The sequence below is a fragment of the Erithacus rubecula genome, assembly GCF_903797595.1.
Source record: "Erithacus rubecula genome assembly, chromosome: 8".
Taxonomy (NCBI): Eukaryota; Metazoa; Chordata; class Aves; order Passeriformes; family Muscicapidae; genus Erithacus; species Erithacus rubecula.
Window position 1 is genome coordinate 15150119 of NC_136659.1, and position 22460 is coordinate 15172578.

At 41.3% G+C, this 22460-nt stretch overlaps 1 protein-coding gene across 1 annotated transcript in view; it reads left to right on the forward strand.

Moving 5' to 3' along the window:
* The window catches only part of TTN (titin), a 238044-nt gene that overhangs the window by 189161 nt on the left and 26423 nt on the right, over positions 1-22460 (forward strand). The window contains exons 227-237 of the mRNA XM_079310285.1: positions 17-607; positions 700-804; positions 1268-1465; positions 1550-1846; positions 1968-2555; positions 2650-2952; positions 3069-20174; positions 20502-20798; positions 20898-21485; positions 21581-21883; positions 22008-22304. Coding sequence (XP_079166411.1) covers positions 17-607; positions 700-804; positions 1268-1465; positions 1550-1846; positions 1968-2555; positions 2650-2952; positions 3069-20174; positions 20502-20798; positions 20898-21485; positions 21581-21883; positions 22008-22304 — 20673 coding nt within the window. The remainder of the gene's footprint in view (positions 1-16; positions 608-699; positions 805-1267; positions 1466-1549; positions 1847-1967; positions 2556-2649; positions 2953-3068; positions 20175-20501; positions 20799-20897; positions 21486-21580; positions 21884-22007; positions 22305-22460) is intronic.

The following is a 22460-nucleotide window of genomic DNA, read 5'->3' on the forward strand; positions in this document are numbered from 1 at the left end:
CCTTCATTTTTTACAGCGGCACCTGAACTTGACTTAAGAGATCTACCTGACTTGTGCTATACAGCTAAAGAGGGTAGCAACTTCCGTCTTAAAATCCCTATGAAAGGCAAGCCTGTCCCAACTGTAACTTGGAAGAAGGATGAAGACCAGGCAATTACTGAGAGTGGAAGAGTTGCATTTGAATCTACAGCAGTTAACACCACCCTTGTAGTACATGATTGCCAGAAAGCTGATGCAGGAAAATACACAATAACTTTGAGGAATGTTGCTGGCAGCAAGGAAGGCACTATTTTTGTGAAAGTTGTTGGCAAACCTGGCATACCAACAGGTCCTGTGAAATTTGAAGAAGTCACAGCAGATGCCATAACCTTAAAATGGGGCCCTCCAAAAGACGATGGTGGTTCAGAAATCACTAACTATGTTCTAGAGAAGAGAGATAATGTAAACAATAAGTGGGTGACTTGTGCCTCTGCAGTCCAGAAAACCACATTCAGAGTTACGAGACTTCATGAAGGAAATGAATATACATTCAGGGTCAGGGCTGAAAATAAATATGGAGTAGGGGAAGGCCTTAAATCAGATCCTGTCATTGCAAAGCATCCATTTGGTAAGTATCCATTATAATTTTTGAAATCTAAAACATTTGTTTTAGAGGTGATAATAATTTTTAACATTGCTGCATTTTTTAATGTTGTTTAGATGTCCCAGATGCTCCTCCACCTCCCAATATTGTTGCTGTTCGGCATGAGTCTGTAGCTTTAACTTGGACTGATCCCAGAAGAACTGGAGGCTCACCAATCACAGGTACATCCCCCAAAACCTCCCTAGTATTTCAAGTCTTAATAGTTCTTTCTCTCTGTCAAAAGGCAAGATAAAAATAGCAGGTGTTTATGTACTAAATTGAGTGATTGATTGGTTGACTGATGAATTGACTGATTTCACTGGTTTACTTCCTATTTTAAAAAATAAATAATTCAAATATTGGGAAAATACTAACTGAGAAACAGTATCTTTGCTCAGAGCCAAAATATGTAAAGAAATAAACCCAAATTCACCTGTAATACAAAATCAGCAATTTGCATTTACAAACACCTCCTCATTGCAATTACATAAATCCATCGTGTATGTCCATTTCTTAACCTGGTTTTCAGTGTTCCTCTTGCATATTGCATGTGCAGTGTGGGCAGTATGATGTTTCACAATGCTGTGAGAAATTAAGATTTTTATGACCACCCCCCATATTTTCATCTCATCATTTATCTTCTAGGTTATCACATTGAAGTTAAAGAAAGAAATAGTCTTCTGTGGAAGAGAGCAAATACAACGCCAATAAGAATGAAAGATTTCAGAGTGACAGGATTAACTGAAGGTCTGGAATATGAATTCAGAGTAATGGCAATCAATATGGCTGGAGTAGGTAAACCAAGTCTTCCATCTGAACCAGTTGTGGCACTTGATCCTATTGGTAAGTCATCAAGAGAATAAAAAGGAAAACTCTGAAATTTGAAATAGCTTTTTTTAAACTACTATTTATTATATTTTCTTCTAGATCCTCCTGGGAAACCTGAAGTTATCAACGTAACCAGGAACTCAGTAACACTCATTTGGACAGAACCAAAATATGATGGTGGACATAAATTAACTGGCTATATTGTTGAAAAGCGTGATTTACCCAAAAAGACTTGGATGAAAGCTAATCACGTGAATGTTCCAGACTGTGCATTTACTGTAACTGACCTTACTGAAGGCTGCAAATATGAATTCAGAATTAGAGCAAAGAACACTGCTGGAGCTATTAGTCCTCCATCTGAATCCACAGGAACCATAATATGCAAGGACGAGTATGGTATGTAGATGGCTTTGAAAAGGTAGAATTTTACTTGAATAATTATTATCAAATCTCTTTTGTTTATTATCCCTGTGTTCTTGTTGTAACAATCAATATTTTTTGGTCTTTGTTTTGACAGAGGCACCAAGCATTGTTCTGGATCCTACTTTGAAGGAAGGTTTAACAGTAAAAGCAGGGGAAACCATCACCCTGTCTGCTATTAGTATCCGTGGCAAACCACCTCCAACTTCAGCATGGTCAAAAGCTGGAAAAGATTTCAGACCCTCAGAGCTTGTGCACATTGAAACCAAACCGACTTCTTCTACTCTAACTGTCAAATATGCAGCCAGAAAAGATTCTGGAGAATACACAATCACTGCAACCAATCCTTTTGGCACTAAGCAGGAGACTGTACATGTAAAAGTCTTAGATATTCCAGGACCTCCAGGGCCTATTGAGATCAGCAATGTTTCAGCAGAAAAAGCAACACTTACATGGACACCTCCTGCAGAAGATGGTGGATCACCAGTAAAATCTTATGTTCTTGAAAAGAGAGAAACTAGTCGACTGCTCTGGACATTGGTTGCTGAAAACATTGAGACCTGTAGGCATGTTGTCAGCAAGCTCATTCAAGGAAATGAATATGTTTTCCGTGTCTCAGCAGTAAATCAGTATGGCAAGGGTGAACCAGTACAGTCCGAACCAGTCAAAATGGTGGATAGATTTGGTAAGTAAGAACAAGCTATGAGATTACAGTGTGGTTTTATTAATTTCTACAGACTTGAATTTTTGTTCAACTATACTTTTTTCTTCCTGAACAGGTCCTCCAGGCCCTCCTGGAAAACCAGAAGTAACAAATGTGACTAAAAATACTGTCACAGTTACTTGGAAGAGGCCAGTCGATGATGGTGGAAGTGAAATCACAGGTTACCATGTGGAGCGAAGAGAAAAGAAAGGTTTAAGATGGGTGAGAGCAACAAAGAAACCTGTTTCAGATCTCAGATGCAAAGTAACCGGTCTTCTAGAAGGAAACGAATATGAATTCCGTGTCAGTGCAGAAAACAGAGCTGGAGTTGGACCACCAAGTGATACTTCAAACTCAGTCCTTTGCAAAGATGTTGCATGTCAGTATCATTCTTTTTCTTTTTGGAGATGGGTGGGATGTGTAGGGAGCACATTCAGGGGGCATAAGAATGACTTCTGCTGTAATTTAATGTTTTATGGTTTTTCTGCTTTTCAGACCCACCAGGTCCACCTGCAAATCCAAGAGTGACTGATACCACAAAGACAAGTGCATCTTTAGCCTGGGGCAAGCCTCACTATGATGGTGGTCTTGAAATCACTGGCTATATAGTAGAGCATCAAAAAGAAGGAGAAGATGAATGGGTGAAAGACACAATAGGGACTGCTTTAAGAATCACTCAGTTTGTTGTAGCTCATCTGCAGACCGGAGCCAAGTATAATTTCAGAATCTCTGCCATGAATGCTGTAGGTGTCGGTGAACCAGCAATAATTCCAAGTGTGGAAATCGTTGACCGAGAAGAGATTCCTGACTTTGAACTGGATGCTGAGCTAAGAAGAACACTTGTTGTTAGGGCTGGATTAACTATTCGCATTTTTGTACCAATTAAAGGACGTCCAACTCCAGAAGTTACATGGACAAAAGATGACATTTCACTCAAAGGACGTGCCAGTATTGAAAATACTGACTCTTTTACACTCTTGATTGTCACAGAGTGCACCAGATATGATGCAGGAAAATATGTAATGACTCTTGAAAATGCGGCTGGTAAGAAGACTGGCTTTGTAAATGTCAAAGTCTTGGATACACCAGGTCCACCAATAAACCTCAAGCCTAGAGAAATAACCAAAGACAGCATCACCCTTCAATGGGATATGCCTCTGGTAGATGGAGGTTCACGTATAACAAACTATATTGTTGAGAAACGTGAATCAACTCGGAAGGCATATTCAACAGTCACAACCAACTGCCAGAAGTGTTCCTTCAAGGTTCCTAATTTGTCTGAGGGGTGTGAATACTATTTCAGAGTACTGGCTGAAAATGAGTATGGTATTGGTGAACCAGCTGAAACTACAGAACCAGTAAAAGCTTCTGAGGCCCCAGCCCCACCTGAGAGCCTTAACATTATGGATGTAACTCGGAACTCAGTTAGCCTAGCTTGGCCAAAACCAGAACACGATGGTGGCAGCAAGATCACTGGGTATGTGATTGAAGCACAGAGAAAAGGAACCAACCAGTGGGCACACATCACCACTGTAAAAACACTGGACTGTGTAGTAAAGAATCTAACTGAAAATGAGGAGTATACTTTCCAGGTTATGGCAGTTAACAGTGCTGGAAGAAGTGCCCCGAGGGAAAGCAGACCAGTTATTATCAAGGAACAAACAATGCTCCCAGAGTTTGACCTCCGTGCTATTTACCAGAAAACAGTCATTGCCAAAGCTGGGGACAATATCAAGATCGAAATCCCTGTACTTGGTCGTCCAAGGCCTACTGTGACTTGGAAGAAAGAAGACCAGATACTTAAGCAAACACAAAGGGTAAATTACGAAAATACAGCAACTGCAACCATACTGACCATCAATGAATGTGTTCGAAGTGATAGTGGTCAATATCCGCTGTCAGCTAAAAATATTGTTGGAGAAGTTAGTGAAGTAATCACTGTTCAGGTTCATGACATACCTGGACCACCTACTGGACCAATCAAATTTGAAGAAATTTCATGTGATTTCTTAACATTCTCATGGGAGCCTCCTTTGAATGATGGTGGTGTACCAATAAGTAACTACGTTGTTGAAATGCGTCAGACTGACAGTACCACGTGGACTGAATTGGCAACTACAGTGATACGTACTACATTTAAAGCCACTCGTCTTACTACAGGAGTTGAGTACCAGTTCCGTGTTAAAGCTCAAAACAGATATGGAGTTGGTCCAGCCATTACTTCAGAGTCTGTAGTTGCCAACTATCCATTTAAGGTACCTGGGCCTCCTGGCACTCCTCAGGTGATTGCAGTCACCAAAGAAACCATGACCATTAGCTGGAATGAGCCAGTTACTGATGGTGGAAGCCCAATACTGGGATATCACATTGAAAGGAAAGAGCGAAACAGCATTGTTTGGCAGACTGTAAGTAAAATGTTGGTGTCAGGAAATATCTTTAAATCATCTGGACTCACCGATGGCATTGCGTATGAATTCCGTGTTATAGCAGAAAATCTGGCTGGGAAGAGTAAGCCAAGCAAGCCATCTGAGCCTGTGTTTGCCCTGGACCCAATAGATCCACCTGGTAAGCCGATACCTCTGAACATTACAAGACATGCAGTTACACTGAAGTGGACAAAACCAGAATATAATGGAGGTTTTAAGATAACTGGCTACACTGTTGAAAAAAGAGACCTTCCTAATGGCCGTTGGCTGAAGGCTAATTTCAGCAATATACTAGAGACTGAGTTCACTGTAAGTGGTTTGACAGAAGATGCTGCCTATGAATTCCGTGTCATTGCTAGGAATGCTGGCGGAGCAGTTAGTCAGCCCTCAGAGCCATCAGATGCAATCACTTGTAGAGATGACATTGAGGCACCAAGGATAAAGGTGGATGCTAAATACAAGGACACCATAGTGCTGAAAGCAGGTGAAGTTTTCAGACTTGAGGCTGATGTTTCAGGTCGTCCTCCACCAACTATGACATGGACAAAGGGAGAAAAAGAACTTGAAGGCACAGCAAAATTAGAAATAAAAATAGCGGATTTCTCTACCACTCTCACCAACAAAGATTCCTCAAGAAGAGATGGTGGTGCTTATACACTTACTGCAACAAACCCTGGTGGCTTTGCCAAGCATATCTTCAATGTTAAAGTTCTTGATAGACCTGGTCCCCCAGAAGGGCCTTTGGCTGTGTCTGAAGTCACTGCAGAAAAATGTGTGCTGTCATGGCTACCCCCACTGGATGATGGAGGAGCAAAGATTGACCATTACGTGGTTGAAAAACGTGAAACAAGTAGATTGGCATGGACATCTGTAGGCACAGAAGTTCCAGTGACAAAACTGAAGGTTACTAAACTGTTGAAGGGCAATGAGTACGTGTTCCGAGTTATGGCTGTTAACAAATATGGAGTTGGTGAGCCTCTGGAATCAGAGCCCATTCTTGCAGTAAATCCATATGTTCCACCTGATCCACCTAAAACACCTGAAGTTACAGCAATTACAAAGGATTCTATGGTTGTCTGTTGGGGCCATCCCGATTCTGATGGTGGGAGCCCAATAACTAACTATATTGTGGAACGTCGAGACAAGACTGGTCTACGCTGGGTGAAATGTAACAAAAGGGTTGTTACTGACTTACGTTACAAAGTGTCTGGACTGACAGAAGGCCATGAATATGAATACAGAGTCATGGCGGAAAATGCTGCTGGTGTCAGTGAGCCAAGTCCAACCAGTCCATTCTATAAAGCCTGTGATACTGTATTTAAGCCTGGTCCCCCAGGTAATCCTCGTGTTTTGGACAGCAGCAAGTCCTCTATTACAATAGCATGGAACAAACCAATATATGATGGTGGTTCAGAGATCACAGGTTACATGGTTGAGATTGCACTACCTGAAGAAGACGAGTGGAAGATTGTAACTCCGCCAGCTGGTCTAAAGGCCACTTCTTTTACCATCACTGACTTGAAAGAAAATCAGGAGTATAAAATACGGATATATGCGATGAACTCTGAAGGTCTTGGGGAACCTGCTCTTGTTCCTGGCACTCCAAAAGCTGAAGAAAGAATGCTACCTCCAGAGATTGAACTTGATGCAGAACTACGTAAAGTTGTAACTATTAGAGCTTGCTGTACTCTGAGACTCTTTGTCCCAATTAAAGGAAGACCAGCACCTGAAGTCAAATGGACAAGAGAACATGGAGAATCCTTGGATAGAGCGAGCATTGAATCAACAAGCTCTTACACTTTACTTATTGTTGAAAATGTAAATAGATTTGACAGTGGCAAATACATACTGACAATTGAAAACAGCTCAGGTAGTAAGACAGCATTTGTGAATGTCAGAGTTCTTGATACTCCAGGGGCACCTCAAGATTTGAAAATAAAGGAAGTTACAAAATCTTCAGTTACACTCACATGGGAGCCTCCTCTCATAGATGGTGGCTCTAAAATAAAAAATTACATTGTTGAAAAGCGTGAATCAACAAGGAAAGCTTATTCAACTGTTAATGCCAATTGCCACAAGACCAGCTGGAAAGTTGATTCACTGCAAGAAGGCTGCAACTACTACTTCAGAGTCCTGGCTGAAAATGAGTATGGAATAGGCCTTCCAGTTGAAACTTCAGAATCTATAAAAGTATCAGAAAGGCCACTCCCACCAGGGAAAATAACTTTGTTGGATGTGACAAGAAATAGCGTAACCTTATCTTGGGAAAAACCTGAACATGATGGTGGTAGCAGAATTCTGGGCTATATTGTAGAAATGCAAAGCAAAGGCAGTGACAAGTGGTCAACCTGTGCTACAGTAAAAGTTACTGAAGCCACCATCACAGGATTGATCCAAGGTGAAGAATACACCTTCCGTGTTTCAGCTCAGAATGAGAAAGGTATCAGTGATCCTCGCCAGCTGGGTATACCAGTTGTTGCAAAAGATCTTGTGATCCCACCAGCTTTCAAACTACTGTTTACCACTTTCAGTGTCCTAGCAGGAGAGGACTTAAAGGTTGATGTTCCTTTTGTTGGTCGACCCAAACCAGCAGTGTCTTGGCAGAAAGACAATGTGGCTTTGAAGCAGACTACAAGAGTAAATGCAGAAAGCTCAGAAAACAACACAGTGTTAACAATAAAAGAAGCATGCAGAGAAGATGTGGGAGCATATTTAGTTAAACTTACAAACTCTGCTGGGGAAGCAACTGAGACATTAAATATTGTCGTCCTTGACAAACCAGGACCTCCAACTGGACCAGTAAAAGTAGATGAAGTAACAGCAGATAGTATTACTATTTCCTGGGAACCACCCAAGTATGATGGTGGTAGCTCTATCAATAACTACATTGTAGAAAGAAGAGACACTTCCACCACAACTTGGCACATGGTGTCAGCTACTGTTGCAAGAACAACTATAAAAGCATGTCGCTTAAAGACTGGCTGTGAATATCAGTTCAGAATTGCAGCTGAGAACAGGTATGGGAAGAGTACGTATCTCACCTCAGAGTCAATAATAGCCCAGTACCCATTTAAAGTTCCTGGTCCACCTGGAACCCCGTTTGTAACAAATGTCTCAAAAGACAGTATGGTGGTAGAATGGCATGAACCAGTCAATGATGGTGGTAGCAGGATCATTGGTTATCACTTGGAGCGCAAAGAAAGAAACAGCATTTTGTGGGCTAAACTGAATAAAACGCCTCTTCCAGATACCAAATTTAAGACAACTGGCCTTGAAGAAGGTCTTGAATATGAATTCAGAGTCTATGCAGAAAACATAGTGGGAATTGGAAAGGCAAGTAGAGCATCTGAATGCTATACTGCACGTGACCCATGTGACCCTCCAGGTCGTCCAGAACCTATAATTGTCACAAGAAGCTCAGTAACACTGCAGTGGAAGAAACCTATATATGATGGTGGAAGCAAAATCACAGGCTATGTTGTTGAAAAGAAGGAATTACCTGATGGCCGTTGGATGAAAGCAAGCTTTACAAATGTCATTGATACTCAGTTTGAAGTAACCGGTCTAGTCGAAAACCAGAGATACGAGTTTCGTGTTATAGCACGAAATGCTGCAGGTGTTTTCAGTGAGCCATCTGAGAGTTCAGGGGCAATTACAGCAAGAGATGAAGTAGAACCACCTCAAATAAGTATGGATCCAAAATTCAGAGACACTATTGTAGTGCATGCTGGTGAGTCATTCAAGCTTGATGCTGATGTTCATGGAAAACCAATACCTTCCATTCAGTGGCTAAAAGGTGATCGTGAGCTGACAAGCACCGCTCACATGGAAATAAAAACTACTGATTTTGCAACAAGCCTCAGTGTGAAGGAAGCCACAAGAGTTGACAGCGGGCAATATGTATTACTGGCAAAGAATGTTGCAGGTGAAAAGAAGGTTCCTGTTAATGTCAAAGTTCTTGATAGACCTGGACCTCCAGAAGGACCTGTTGAGATTACAGGTGTTACAGCTGAAAAATGCACCCTATCATGGAAACCTCCACTACAAGATGGTGGTAGCGATATTTCACACTACGTCGTAGAAAAAAGGGAAACCAGTCGCTTGGTGTGGACTGTTGTTGACTCAAATGTGCAAACCTTGAATTGCAAAGTTACAAAACTTCTAGAAGGAAATGAGTATGTTTTCCGCATAATGGCAGTGAATAAATATGGTGTTGGTGAACCTCTTGAGTCGGACCCAGTAGTCGCAAAGAACCCGTTTGTTGTGCCACTTCCTCCAAAGGCTCCAGAAGTCACAGCAGTTACCAAGGATTCTATGATAGTTGTGTGGGAAAGACCAGCCTCAGATGGTGGCAGTGAAATCCTAGGCTATGTCCTTGAAAAACGAGATAAGGAAGGTATTCGCTGGACAAGGTGTAACAAACGCCTGATAAGTGAACTGCGATACAGAGTGACCGGTCTTATAGAAAACCATGATTATGAATACAGAGTTTCAGCTGAAAACGCTGCTGGTCTTAGTGAACCAAGTCCACCTTCTACTTACTACAAAGCATGTGATCCTATTTACAAGCCAGGTCCACCCAATAATCCTAAAGTTACGGATGTTACAAGATCTTCAGTTTTTCTTTCATGGGGTAAACCTATATATGATGGTGGCTCTGAAATTCAGGGGTACATTGTGGAAAAATGTGATGTAAGTGATGGTGAATGGGCAATTTGTACCCCTCCAACTGGAATTAAGAATACTCACATGGAAGTAGAAAAATTAGTGGAAAAACACGAATACAAATTCCGCATATGTGCAGTTAATAAAGCAGGAGTTGGAGAGCATGCAGATGTTCCTGGTTCTGTTATTGTAGAAGAGAAGATGGAGGCACCAGACCTTGACCTTGACATGGAGTTAAGGAAGATTGTAAATGTGAGAGCAGGAGGTTCCTTAAGACTGTTCGTTCCCATCAGAGGTCGTCCAACACCTGAAGTAAAATGGGGTAAAGTGGATGGTGACATCAGAGAAGCAGCTATTATTGATACCACGAGTAGCTTTACTTCCCTTGTTCTAGATAATGTTAACAGATTTGATAGCGGAAAGTATACTCTGACCTTGGAAAACAGCAGTGGAACAAAGTCTGCCTTTGTCAGCGTAAGAGTACTGGATACCCCAAGTGCACCTGTTAATTTAAAAATCAGAGAGATCACTAAAGACTCTGTTTCACTTTCATGGGAGCCTCCTCTCTTGGATGGTGGAGCAAAAATAAAGAATTTCATTATAGAAAAGCGTGAAGCAACAAGAAAGGCATATGCAGCTGTTGTAACAAACTGCCACAAGACTTCATGGAAAGTAGATCAACTTCAGGAGGGCTGCTATTACTTCTTCAGAGTCTCTGCTGAGAATGAATATGGAATTGGCCTCCCTGCAGAAACCAGTGACCCAATTAAAGTTGCTGAAGTTCCACAGCCTCCTGGGAAAATAACAGTGGATGATGTCACAAGAAACAGTGTCTCACTAAGCTGGGCAAAACCTGAACATGATGGTGGTAGCAAAATCATACAATATATTGTTGAAATGCAAGCAAAGGGTAGTGAGAAGTGGTCAGAGTGTGCTCGTGTTAAAACACTTGAAGCAGTTGTTACTAATCTAACTCAAGGGGAAGAATATCTTTTTAGAGTAATGGCCGTAAATGAAAAGGGCAAGAGTGATCCTAGAGCACTTGCAGTTCCAATAGTCGCCAAAGACCTGGTGATTGAACCTGATGTAAGACCTGCTTTCCACAGTTACAGTGTTCAGGTGGGACAGGACCTAAAAGTAGAAATACCAATTGCAGGTCGACCTAAACCAACTGTTACCTGGGTTAAAGATGGCCAGCCATTAAGGCAGACAACAAGAATCAATATTAGCGATTCAACTGATCTCACTATATTGAATATTAAGGAAACTAGCAAAGAGGACAGTGGCACTTATGAAATCACTGTGGCTAATGTTGTTGGGCAAAAGTCTGCCTCTCTTGAAATTATTACTCTAGACAAACCTGACCCGCCAGTTGGACCTGTGAAATTTGATGAAATAAGTGCAGAAAGTATCACCCTGTCATGGAATCCCCCAGTATACACAGGCGGCTGCCAAATCACCAACTATATTGTTCACAAGAGAGATACAACGACAACTGTATGGGAAACAGTTTCGGCAACCGTGGCAAGAACTACACTGAAGGTGACTAAACTGAAAACTGGTTCCGAGTACCAGTTCAGAATATTTGCTGAGAACAGGTATGGGCAGAGTTTTGCACTGGAATCCGCCCCAGTTGTAGCACAGTATCCCTACAAGGAACCAGGACCTCCTGGCACACCATTTGTGACAACAGTTACAAAAGACTCCATGGTTGTGCAATGGCATGAACCAGTAAATGATGGTGGCAGTAGAGTGTTGGGCTACCATCTTGAGAGAAAGGAGAAAAACAGCATTCTATGGACTAAAGTAAACAAGACTATTATTCAGGACACAAGTTTTAAGACAAATAACCTTGAAGAAGGAATTGAATATGAGTTTCGAGTTTCTGCAGAAAATATTGTTGGTGTAGGCAGAACAAGTAAAGTTTCTGAGTGCTATGTAGCTCGTGATCCATGTGATCCTCCAGGTCGCCCAGAAGCTATAATAATAAAAAGAAGCGCTATTACTCTACAGTGGACCAAACCAGAATATGATGGTGGAAGTAAGGTTACTGGTTATATTGTAGAGAAACGTGATTTACCAGATGGTCGCTGGATGAAAGCGAGCTTCACAAATATCATTGAAACTCAGTTCACTGTAACAGGACTTACTGAAGACCAAAGATATGAATTCAGAGTAATTGCAAAGAATGCTGCAGGTGCAATAAGCAAACCATCTGACAGTACAGGACCAATAACAGCAAGGGATGAAGTTGAACTTCCACGAATTTCAATGGATCCAAAGTACAAAGAAACTATTGTTGTAAATGCTGGTGAAACATTCAGACTTGAGGCTGATGTTCACGGAAAGCCACTACCGACCATTAAGTGGTACAAAGGAGATAAAGAGCTTGAGGACACTGCTAGATATGAAATAAAGAACACAGATTTCAGCACATTAATAATTGTAAAAGATGCTATTAGAGTTGATGGTGGACAGTACATTCTAGAAGCCTCTAATGTTGCAGGAACAAAGACAGTAACAGTAAATGTTAAAGTCTTGGACAGGCCAGGACCTCCAGAGGGCCCAGTCCAAGTGACAGGAGTTACAGCTGAAAAATGCTCACTGGCATGGGGTCCTCCTCTTCATGATGGTGGCAGTGATATTTCTCATTACATTGTAGAGAAGAGAGAAACTAGCCGCCTGGCATGGACTGTGGTTGCTTCAGAAGTTTTACCTACAATGCTGAAAGTAACAAAACTCTTGGAAGGAAACGAATATGTCTTCCGTATCATGGCAGTTAACAAATATGGCGTTGGTGAGCCATTAGAATCTGCACCAGTAATGATGAGAAATCCATTTGTGGTTCCTGGACCACCAAAAGCCTTGGAAATTACCAACATAACAAAGGATTCTATGACTGTCTGCTGGACCCGACCAGATAGTGATGGAGGTAGTGAAATCGTGGGTTACATTGTAGAAAAGAGAGACCGAGCAGGCATCAGATGGATAAAATGCAATAAACGCCGCATTACAGACTTGCGATTAAGAGTTACAGGTTTAACAGAGGATCATGAATATGAATTCAGAGTTTCTGCTGAAAATGCTGCTGGAGTTGGTGAACCAAGCCAAGTTTCTCCCTACTTCAAAGCTTGTGACCCAATGTTCAAGCCTGGCCCACCTACAAATGCCCATGTTGTGGATACCACCAAAAGTTCAGTTACACTTGGTTGGAGTAAACCTATTTATGATGGTGGTTGTGAAATCCAGGGATACCTTGTCGAAATCTGTAAAGCAGATGAAGATGAATGGTCGCTTGTTACTCCACAGACAGGTATACGTGCCACTCGATTTGAGATCAAAAAGCTTACTGAACATCAAGAATACAAACTACGAGTATGTGCTCTCAACAAGATTGGTGTGGGAGAGGCAGCAACAGTTCCTGGTACTATTAAACCAGAAGACAAACTTGAAGCTCCAGAACTCGATATTGATTCAGAGCTAAGGAAAGGTATAGTGGTAAGAGCTGGTGGGTCTGCCAGGATTCACATACCGTTCAGGGGACGACCAACACCTGACATCACATGGTCCCGAGAAGAAGGTGAATTCTCAGAAAAAGTTCAGATTGATAAAGGCATAAACTACACACAACTTTCAATTGACAACTGTGATAGAAATGATGCTGGAAAGTATATTCTTAAGCTGGAGAACAGCAGTGGTTCTAAATCTGCATTTGTTACAGTGAAAGTCTTGGACACACCAGGACCCCCACAAAACTTAGTGGTAAAGGATATAAAGAAGGATTCTGCTGTATTATCTTGGGAGCCACCGATTATTGATGGTGGTGCAAAGGTAAAGAACTATGTAATAGACAAGCGTGAGTCAACCAGGAAGGCATTTGCAAATGTAAGTGCTAAGTGTGCCAAGACAAGCTTTAAAGTTGAAAATCTTACAGAAGGAGCAATTTATTACTTCAGAGTTATGGCTGAAAATGAATATGGAATCGGTGTTCCAGTTGAAACCAGAGATGCTGTCAAAGCCTCAGAGCCACCTCTGCCTCCTGGGAAAGTAACACTCACTGATGTGACTCAGCGAAGTGCATCACTTACGTGGGAAAAACCTGAACATGATGGAGGTAGCAGAATTTTGGGATACCTTGTTGAAATGTTGCCTAAAGGAACAGAAAAATGGAGTGTTGTCAGTGAAACCAAAACATGTAATGCAGAGGTGTCTGGTTTGAGTCCAGGACAGGAATATCAATTCCGTGTGATTGCCTACAATGAAAAAGGCAAAAGTGATCCCAGAGCACTTGGAATTCCTGTGATAGCTAAAGACTTGACTATTGAGCCAAGTTTCAAACTGATGTTTAATACATACAGTGTACAAGCTGGAGAAGATCTGAAGGTAGAAGTACCATTTATAGGTAGACCCAAACCTACTATTACTTGGACAAAAGATGAGCAGCCACTGAAACAGACGACCAGATTAAATATCCAGAATACAACAACATCAACCATTTTACATATTAAAGAAAGCAACAGGGAAGACTTTGGTAAATATACAGTGACAGCAACAAATGCAGCAGGTACAGCAGCAGAGAACCTGAGCATAATTGTACTAGAAAAGCCTGGCCCACCACGAGGACCTGTCCGCTTTGACGAAATTAGTGCGGACTTTGTTGTTTTATCGTGGGATCCACCTGATTATACCGGTGGCTGCCAGATAAGCAACTATATAGTAGAAAAGCGTGACACCAGCACTACCACATGGAACATTGTGTCAGCAACTGTTGCAAGAACAACCATCAAGGCAACAAGGCTTAAAACAGGTTGTGAATACCAATTCAGGATTTCTGCGGAAAATAGGTATGGAAAGAGTTCTCCTTTGGCTTCTAAATCGATTGTTGTGCAATACCCCTACAAGGTACCTGGACCTCCTGGAACCCCATTTGTTACAGCAGCTTCCAAGGACCATATGATTGTACAATGGCATGAACCAGTTAATGATGGAGGAAGCAAAGTTCTTGGCTACCATCTTGAGCGTAAAGATAAGAACAGCATTCTTTGGACAAAACAGAACAAGTCACTTATTGTGGACACCAAATATAAAACAGATGGCCTTGAAGAAGGTCTTGAATATGAGTTCAGAGTTTCTGCTGAAAACATTGTCGGCATTGGCAAAGTCAGCAAAGTATCAGAACTGTATGTTGCTCGAGATCCTTGTGACCCACCTGGCCGTCCAGAGGCCATCCTTGTTACAAGAAGTAATATCACACTGAAGTGGAAAAAGCCAGAATACGATGGTGGAAGCAAAATAACTGGTTATATTGTAGAAAAGAAAGAACTGCCAGATGGTCGCTGGATGAAAGCCAGCTTTACAAACGTGTTGGAAACAGAATTTACAGTAAGTGGTCTTGTTGAAAACCAACGATATGAATTCAGAGTAATTGCAAGAAATGCAGCAGGTTGCTTGAGTGAACCATCTGAAAGTACAGGGCCTATTACTGCTAGAGACGAAATTGAAGCACCAGGAGCTTCAATGGATCCTAAATACAGAGACGTCATTGTTGTTCGTGCTGGAGAAACCTTTGTTCTTGAAGCTGATATCCATGGCAAACCTATTCCTGACATTACATGGTCAAAAGATGGTAAAGATCTTGAAGAAACAACTGCAAGAATGGAAATTAAATCTACCATTGAGAAAACAATTCTCACTGTCAAAGACTGTATAAGAGTGGATGGAGGTCACTATACTCTTAACCTCAAAAATGTTGGTGGCACCAAATCTATACCAATCACTGTAAAAGTGCTTGATAGACCAGGACCTCCAGAAGGACCTTTGAATGTTACAGGTGTCACTGCAGAAAAATGCTACTTGTCATGGTCTCCACCTTTACATGATGGTGGCTCTAGTATCTCACATTATATCATTGAGAAGAGAGAGACAAGTAGGCTTTCATGGACACAAGTAGCAACAGACGTGCAGGCTCTTAACCACAAAGTAACCAAACTCCTTCCTGGCAATGAATATATTTTCCGTGTAATGGCAGTGAATAAATACGGAATTGGAGAGCCCTTGGAATCTGAGCCAGTTGTGGCTCGTAATCCGTACAAACCTCCTGGTCCTCCTTCAACACCTGAAGTTTCAGCAATCACAAAAGATTCTATGGTGGTAACATGGGGTCGCCCAGAAGACAATGGAGGAGCTGAAATTGAAGGTTACATACTTGAAAAACGAGACAAAGATGGTATCCGGTGGACCAAATGCAATAAGAAAAGGCTGACAGACTTGAGATTCAGAGTAACAGGTCTAACCGATGGGCATTTCTATGAATTTAGAGTGTCTGCAGAAAATGCTGCAGGGGTAGGAGAACCCAGTGAGCCATCCATTTTCTATCGTGCTTGTGATGTATTATATCCACCAGGTCCACCTAGCAATCCAAAGGTTACAGATACTTCCAGGTCATCAGTTTCCCTTGCCTGGAGCAAGCCTATATATGATGGTGGTGCTCCTGTTAAAGGATATGTAGTAGAAGTAAAAGAAGCTGCTGCTGATGAATGGACTACCTGCACCCCACCAACAGGTCTACAAGCAAAACAGTTCACAGTGACAAAATTGAAAGAGAACCAGGAGTATAACTTCCGCATCTGTGCCATCAACTCAGAAGGAGTAGGAGAGCCTGCAACTATACCTGGTGCAGTCTTAGCAGAGGACAAGATTGAACCTCCTGAAATTGAACTTGATGCAGATCTCAGAAAAGTAGTCACTGTACGTGCTAGTGGTACTTTACGCCTGTTTGTCACTATCAAAGGAAGACCAGAACCTGAAGTTAAATGGGAGAAAGCAGAAGGAACCATTAGTGAGCGAGCTCAGATTGAAGTCACGAGTTCCTACACAATGCTGGTCATTGACAACGTCAATAGATTTGATAGTGGTAGATATAATCTTACTTTAGAGAATAACAGTGGCAAAAAATCAGCTTTTGTTAATGTCAGAGTGCTTGATACACCTAGTGCACCTCTAAACCTGACCATCAGAGAAGTGAAAAAAGATTTTGTGACTTTAGCCTGGGAAGCACCACTTATTGATGGTGGAGCTAAAATTACCAACTATGTAGTTGAAAAGCGAGAATCCACGAGAAAGGCATATGCCACAGTTACAAGCAACTGTACTAAGAATTCTTTCAAGATTACTCAACTACAAGAAGGTTGTAGTTATTACTTCCGTGTTCTAGCTGTAAATGAATATGGGGCTGGTTTACCAGCAGAAACTGCTGATCCAGTTAAGGTATCTGAGCCACCTTCTCCACCTTCAAAGGTCATTCTTGTTGACGTGACTCGCAATTCTGCATCAATTAAATGGGAGAAGCCGGACAGTGATGGTGGTAGTAAAATTACTGGTTATATAGTAGAAATGCAGACTAAAGGAAGTGTAAAATGGAGTGCTTGTACACAGGTGAAAACACTGGAAGCAACAGTAACAGGCTTAAGTATGGGAGAAGAGTACAGTTTCAGGGTGATTGCTGTTAATGAAAAAGGAAAAAGTGATCCAAGAGAACTTGGTGTCCCAGTCATTGCAAAAGATATTGAAATTCAGCCATCTGTTGAGCTCCTTTTTAACACATTTACAGTGAAAGCTGGAGATGATCTTAAGATTGACATTCCATTCAGAGGGCGACCTCTTCCCACTGCCAGCTGGAAGAAGGATGGGAATCCCTTAAAAGAGACAACAAGGGTAAATGTTCAGACATCAAAGACTTTAACTTCACTGTCCATCAAGGAAGCTACAAATGAAGATCTGGGACATTATGAATTGCATCTTTCAAATACTGCTGGATCAACAACAGCTTCTCTAACTGTAGTTGTCCTTGACAGACCAGGACCACCAACTGATGTTAAAATTGATGAGGTTAGTGCTGATAGCGTTACTCTGTCTTGGAAACCTCCAGCATATGATGGTGGATGTCATATTAGCAATTACATTGTGGAGAAGAGGGATACTACCACGACAACATGGGAGGTTGTATCTGCAGCAGTTGCAAGAACATCAATTAAAGTATCTCGACTCGTCACTGGATCTGAATATCAGTTCCGTGTTTGTGCAGAAAACCGCTATGGGAAAAGCACTTATACTAATTCTGCTTCTGTTGTGGCAGAGTATCCATTTAAGCCTCCAGGTCCACCTGGAACGCCCCGTGTGGCACATGCAACTAAATCTTTCATGATTGTAACTTGGCAGGTACCAGTTAATGATGGAGGTAGTGTAGTACTAGGGTACCACTTGGAGCATAAAGAAAGAAGCAGCATTCTTTGGACAAAAGTCAACAAGAGCCTCATAACTGATACACAAATGAAAGTTACAGGTCTTGATGAAGGACTGATGTATGAATATCGTGTATATGCAGAAAACATTGCTGGGATAGGCAAATGCAGCAAAGCATGTGAACCAGTTGCTGCAAGAGATCCATGTGATCCTCCTGGTCAACCAGAAGTTACTAATATTACAAGAACATCTGTCTCATTGAAGTGGACTAAACCAGAATATGATGGTGGGGCTAAAGTAACAGGATACATTATTGAACGCCGAGAACTACCAGATGGTCGTTGGCTAAAATGTAACTTTACTAATGTGCAAGAAACATACTTTGATGTCGGTGGACTTACAGAAGACCAGCGTTATGAATTCCATGTTATTGCAAAGAATGCTGCTGGACTCTTTAGTCAGCCATCTGAATCAACTGGACCTGTGACTGTGAAAGATGATATAGAGGCTCCAAGAATTATGATGGATGCCAAATTCAGGGACGTTGTAGTTGTGAAAGCTGGAGAAGTGTTTAAAGTCAACGCTGATGTTGCAGGACGGCCAATACCAGTGATTTCATGGACAAAGGATGGCAAGGAGCTCGAAGGAAAAGCTAGAGTTGAAATTGTCTCAACAGATTACACTACTGCAATAACCATTAAGGACTGTATCCGAAGTGATTCAGGACAGTATGTACTAACATTACAGAACGTTGCAGGAACAAAATCGTTGACAATTAATTGCAAAGTACTTGATAGACCTGGCCCACCTGCAGGTCCATTAGAAATAAGTGGCCTTACTGCTGAAAAGTGCCATTTATCATGGGGACCCCCTCAAGAAAACGGCGGTGCAGATATTGATCATTATATTGTGGAAAAACGTGAGACCAGCAGAATTGCATGGACACTTTGTGAAGGAGAGCTTAAAACAACATCTTGTAAAGTGACAAAATTACTGAAGGGTAATGAGTACATTTTCAGAGTGATGGGAGTTAACAAATATGGCGTTGGTGAGCCTCTAGAAAGTGTTGCTGTCAAAGCCCTTGACCCATTTACAGTTCCAAGTCCACCTACATCTTTAGAAATCACCAGTGTGAGCAAAGATTCAATAACTCTGTGCTGGGCAAGACCCGAGTCTGATGGAGGCAGTGAGATCTCTGGCTATGTAATTGAAAGGCGTGAGAAAACCAGCCTAAGATGGATTCGTGTCAACAAAAAGCCAGTTTATGATTTAAGAGTGAAATCATCAGGCCTCCGTGAAGGATGTGAATATGAATTCCGGGTTTATGCAGAAAATGCTGCTGGCCTCAGTCTCCCAAGTGAAACCACACCATTGATTAAGGCAGAAGATCCAATCTTCTTGCCATCGCCCCCATCTAAACCTAAGATTATGGATTCTACAAGGTCAAATATCACAATTGGTTGGACAAAGCCACTGTTTGATGGAGGTGCTCCAGTAACAGGATACACAGTTGAATACAAGAAAACTGATGAAACTGACTGGACAACAGCTGTTCAGAATTTAAGAGGCACAGAATATACCATAAGTGGATTAGCATCAGGCTCTGAGTACGTTTTTAGAGTGAAATCCATTAACAAAATGGGTGTCAGTGAACCAAGTGATGTCTCAGAACCTCAAGTGGCAAAAGAAAGAGAGGAAGAACCTGCCTTTGAAATTGACAGTGAAATGCGGAAGACTTTAATTGTAAAGGCTGGTGGGTCATTCACAATGACTGTTCCTTTCAGAGGCAAACCAGTCCCAAATGTAACATGGAGCAAACCAGACACTGATCTCCGTACACGCGCAAGCATTGACACTTCAACTAATTGTACATCTCTTACTATTGAAAAAGCAACAAGAAATGATTCTGGAAAATACTCACTAACATTGCAAAACATCCTGAACACTACCACCTTGACTTTGATTGTCAAAGTTCTTGATACGCCTGGCCCACCATCTAATATTGCAACAAAAGACATAACTAAAGAATCTGCTGTGTTATCTTGGGATGTTCCTGAAAATGATGGTGGAGCACCTGTAAAGAACTATGTAATTGAAAAACGGGAAGCTAGCAAAAAGGCGTGGGTCACTGTGACAAACAACTGCCATCGCCTGTCCTACAAAGTGACTGGTTTGCAAGAAGGTGCCATTTACTACTTCCGTGTCTCTGGAGAAAATGAATATGGTGTTGGAGTGCCTTCTGAGACCAAAGAGGGAACAAAAATAACAGGTATGTTTCACTATGAAAAAATTGGTAATACCTAAAATAATATGTGTTTTAAAGTGCTTACTTCAAAATAATGTCAAAAGCTTTAAATCTGCACACAGTAAAATAGATCATTTTTCGCAGGTATGTTAGTGGTTTTGCAAAAAAAAAAAAAAGAGCTAAGTAATAGCTTGAATTTTTAATTCTGCTTGGATTTTACTTAAAATATTTCTAATATACAAATTGATTTAAAAGTACATTTTCTTGATCCAAATTGTGTTCCAGTGTAATTGCTAATATAAAAAGTGAATATCTTCTATATTGTTTAACCTGTTGCATTTTTTTTCTCAGAAAAACCCAGCCCACCAGAAAAGCTTGGAGTAACAAATGTCACAAAGGACAGTGTTTCTCTTTCATGGCTAAAACCAGAACACGATGGTGGAAGCAGAATTGTTAGCTACCTCCTTGAAGCTCTTGAGAAAGGACAGCAAAAATGGGTTAAGTGTGCAGTTGTAAAGACAACTCATCACGTTGTCCATGGTCTTAAGGAAAACGTCGACTATTTCTTCAGGGTATCTGCAGAAAACCAAGCTGGTTTAAGTGATCCTAAGGAACTACTGCTCCCTGTTACAGTTAAAGAACAATTAGGTATGCTTCCAAACATGAGATAAAAGTCACATTCAACTGCATTCATATTTTAAAAAACGGAACATTCTTTTAATGGTTTGGAAATGTTTTCTTTTTCAGAATCTCCCGAGATTGACATGAAGGGTTTCCCTCACAACACTGTATATGTTCGAGCAGGATCAAACCTCAAAGTTGAAATTCCAGTTTCTGGAAAACCAGTGCCAAAGGTGACATTGTCTAGAGATGGTGTTGCCCTGAAACCTACCATAAGATTCCACACAGAAACCACTGCAGAAAGTCTCATCATTAACCTTAAAGAAAGTGTGGCTGCTGATGCTGGTAGATATGACATTACTGCTGCAAACTCAAGTGGCACCACAAAATCATTTGTTAATATTGTTGTGCTGGATAGACCTGGTCCTCCTGTTGGTCCTGTTGCCCTTAGCGATGTCACTGAAGAGAGTGTAACACTCAGATGGCAACCACCAGCTTATGATGGTGGAAGTCAGGTTACCAACTATATTGTACTGAAAAGAGAAACAAGTACTGCTGCTTGGTCTGAAGTGTCTGCCACTGTTGCTAGAACTGTTATCAAAGTTATGAAGCTGACAACAGGAGAAGAATACCAATTCCGCATCAAAGCTGAGAACCGCTTTGGCATCAGCGATCACATAGACTCGCAGTGTGTGGTTGTCAAGCTTCCTTACAGTGAGTAACATGCTTCTCATAGTATACATTGATATTTTAATGCTCTGATGTTGAAAGCATAATTTTGTTAACAATCAATTTTTTTATACGATCAGCTACTCCAGGCCCTCCTTCTACACCATGGGTCACTAATGTTACCCGAGAGAGTATTACTGTCGGATGGCATGAACCAGTCACTAATGGTGGCAATGCTATCATTGGATATCATCTGGAAATGAAAGACAGGAATAGCATATTATGGCAGAAGGCTAACAAGACCCTTATTCGTACAACTCATTTCAAAGTCACCACAATCAGCGCTGGCCTTATCTATGAATTTAGAGTTTATGCAGAAAATGCGGCTGGCATTGGAAAAGCAAGTCGTCCTTCTGATCCAGTCCTTGCAATTGATGCTTGTGGTATGTATTCTCGATAAAATAATGAAGCTCAACCATTTTGTTCCCCCTGTGATCATCTGTTCTGTACACTAAGTCAATATTCAAAGCTGTTAATTAATGACAATACTCTTGTTTCCTTCTGCAGAACCACCAAGAAATGTTCGTGCCTCAGACATTTCCAAGACCTCTATCACTCTATCCTGGCAGAAGCCAGCATTTGATGGTGGTAGCAAAATCACTGGATATATCGTAGAAAAACGTGATCTTCCAGATGGCAGATGGACAAAAGCTAGCTTCACCAATGTTATTGAGACTCAGTTCACAGTATCTGGCCTGACACAGAATTCCAAGTATGAATTCCGGGTCTTTGCAAAGAATGCTGTTGGTTCCATTAGTAATCCCTCAGATGTTGTGGGTCCAATCACATGTGTTGATACATACGGTAAGTGTTTTGCAGTGATTTAATGATATAATTTTGGTGTTCTAGGACAATGGTCGTTGTTTTGTAGATCCGTAGTCTTTTAAATACAGAAGGCTAGTTTACAGTGATTGGTTCAAGATGCATGACTGACTGTGAGCATTTGCTCATGATTGAAAG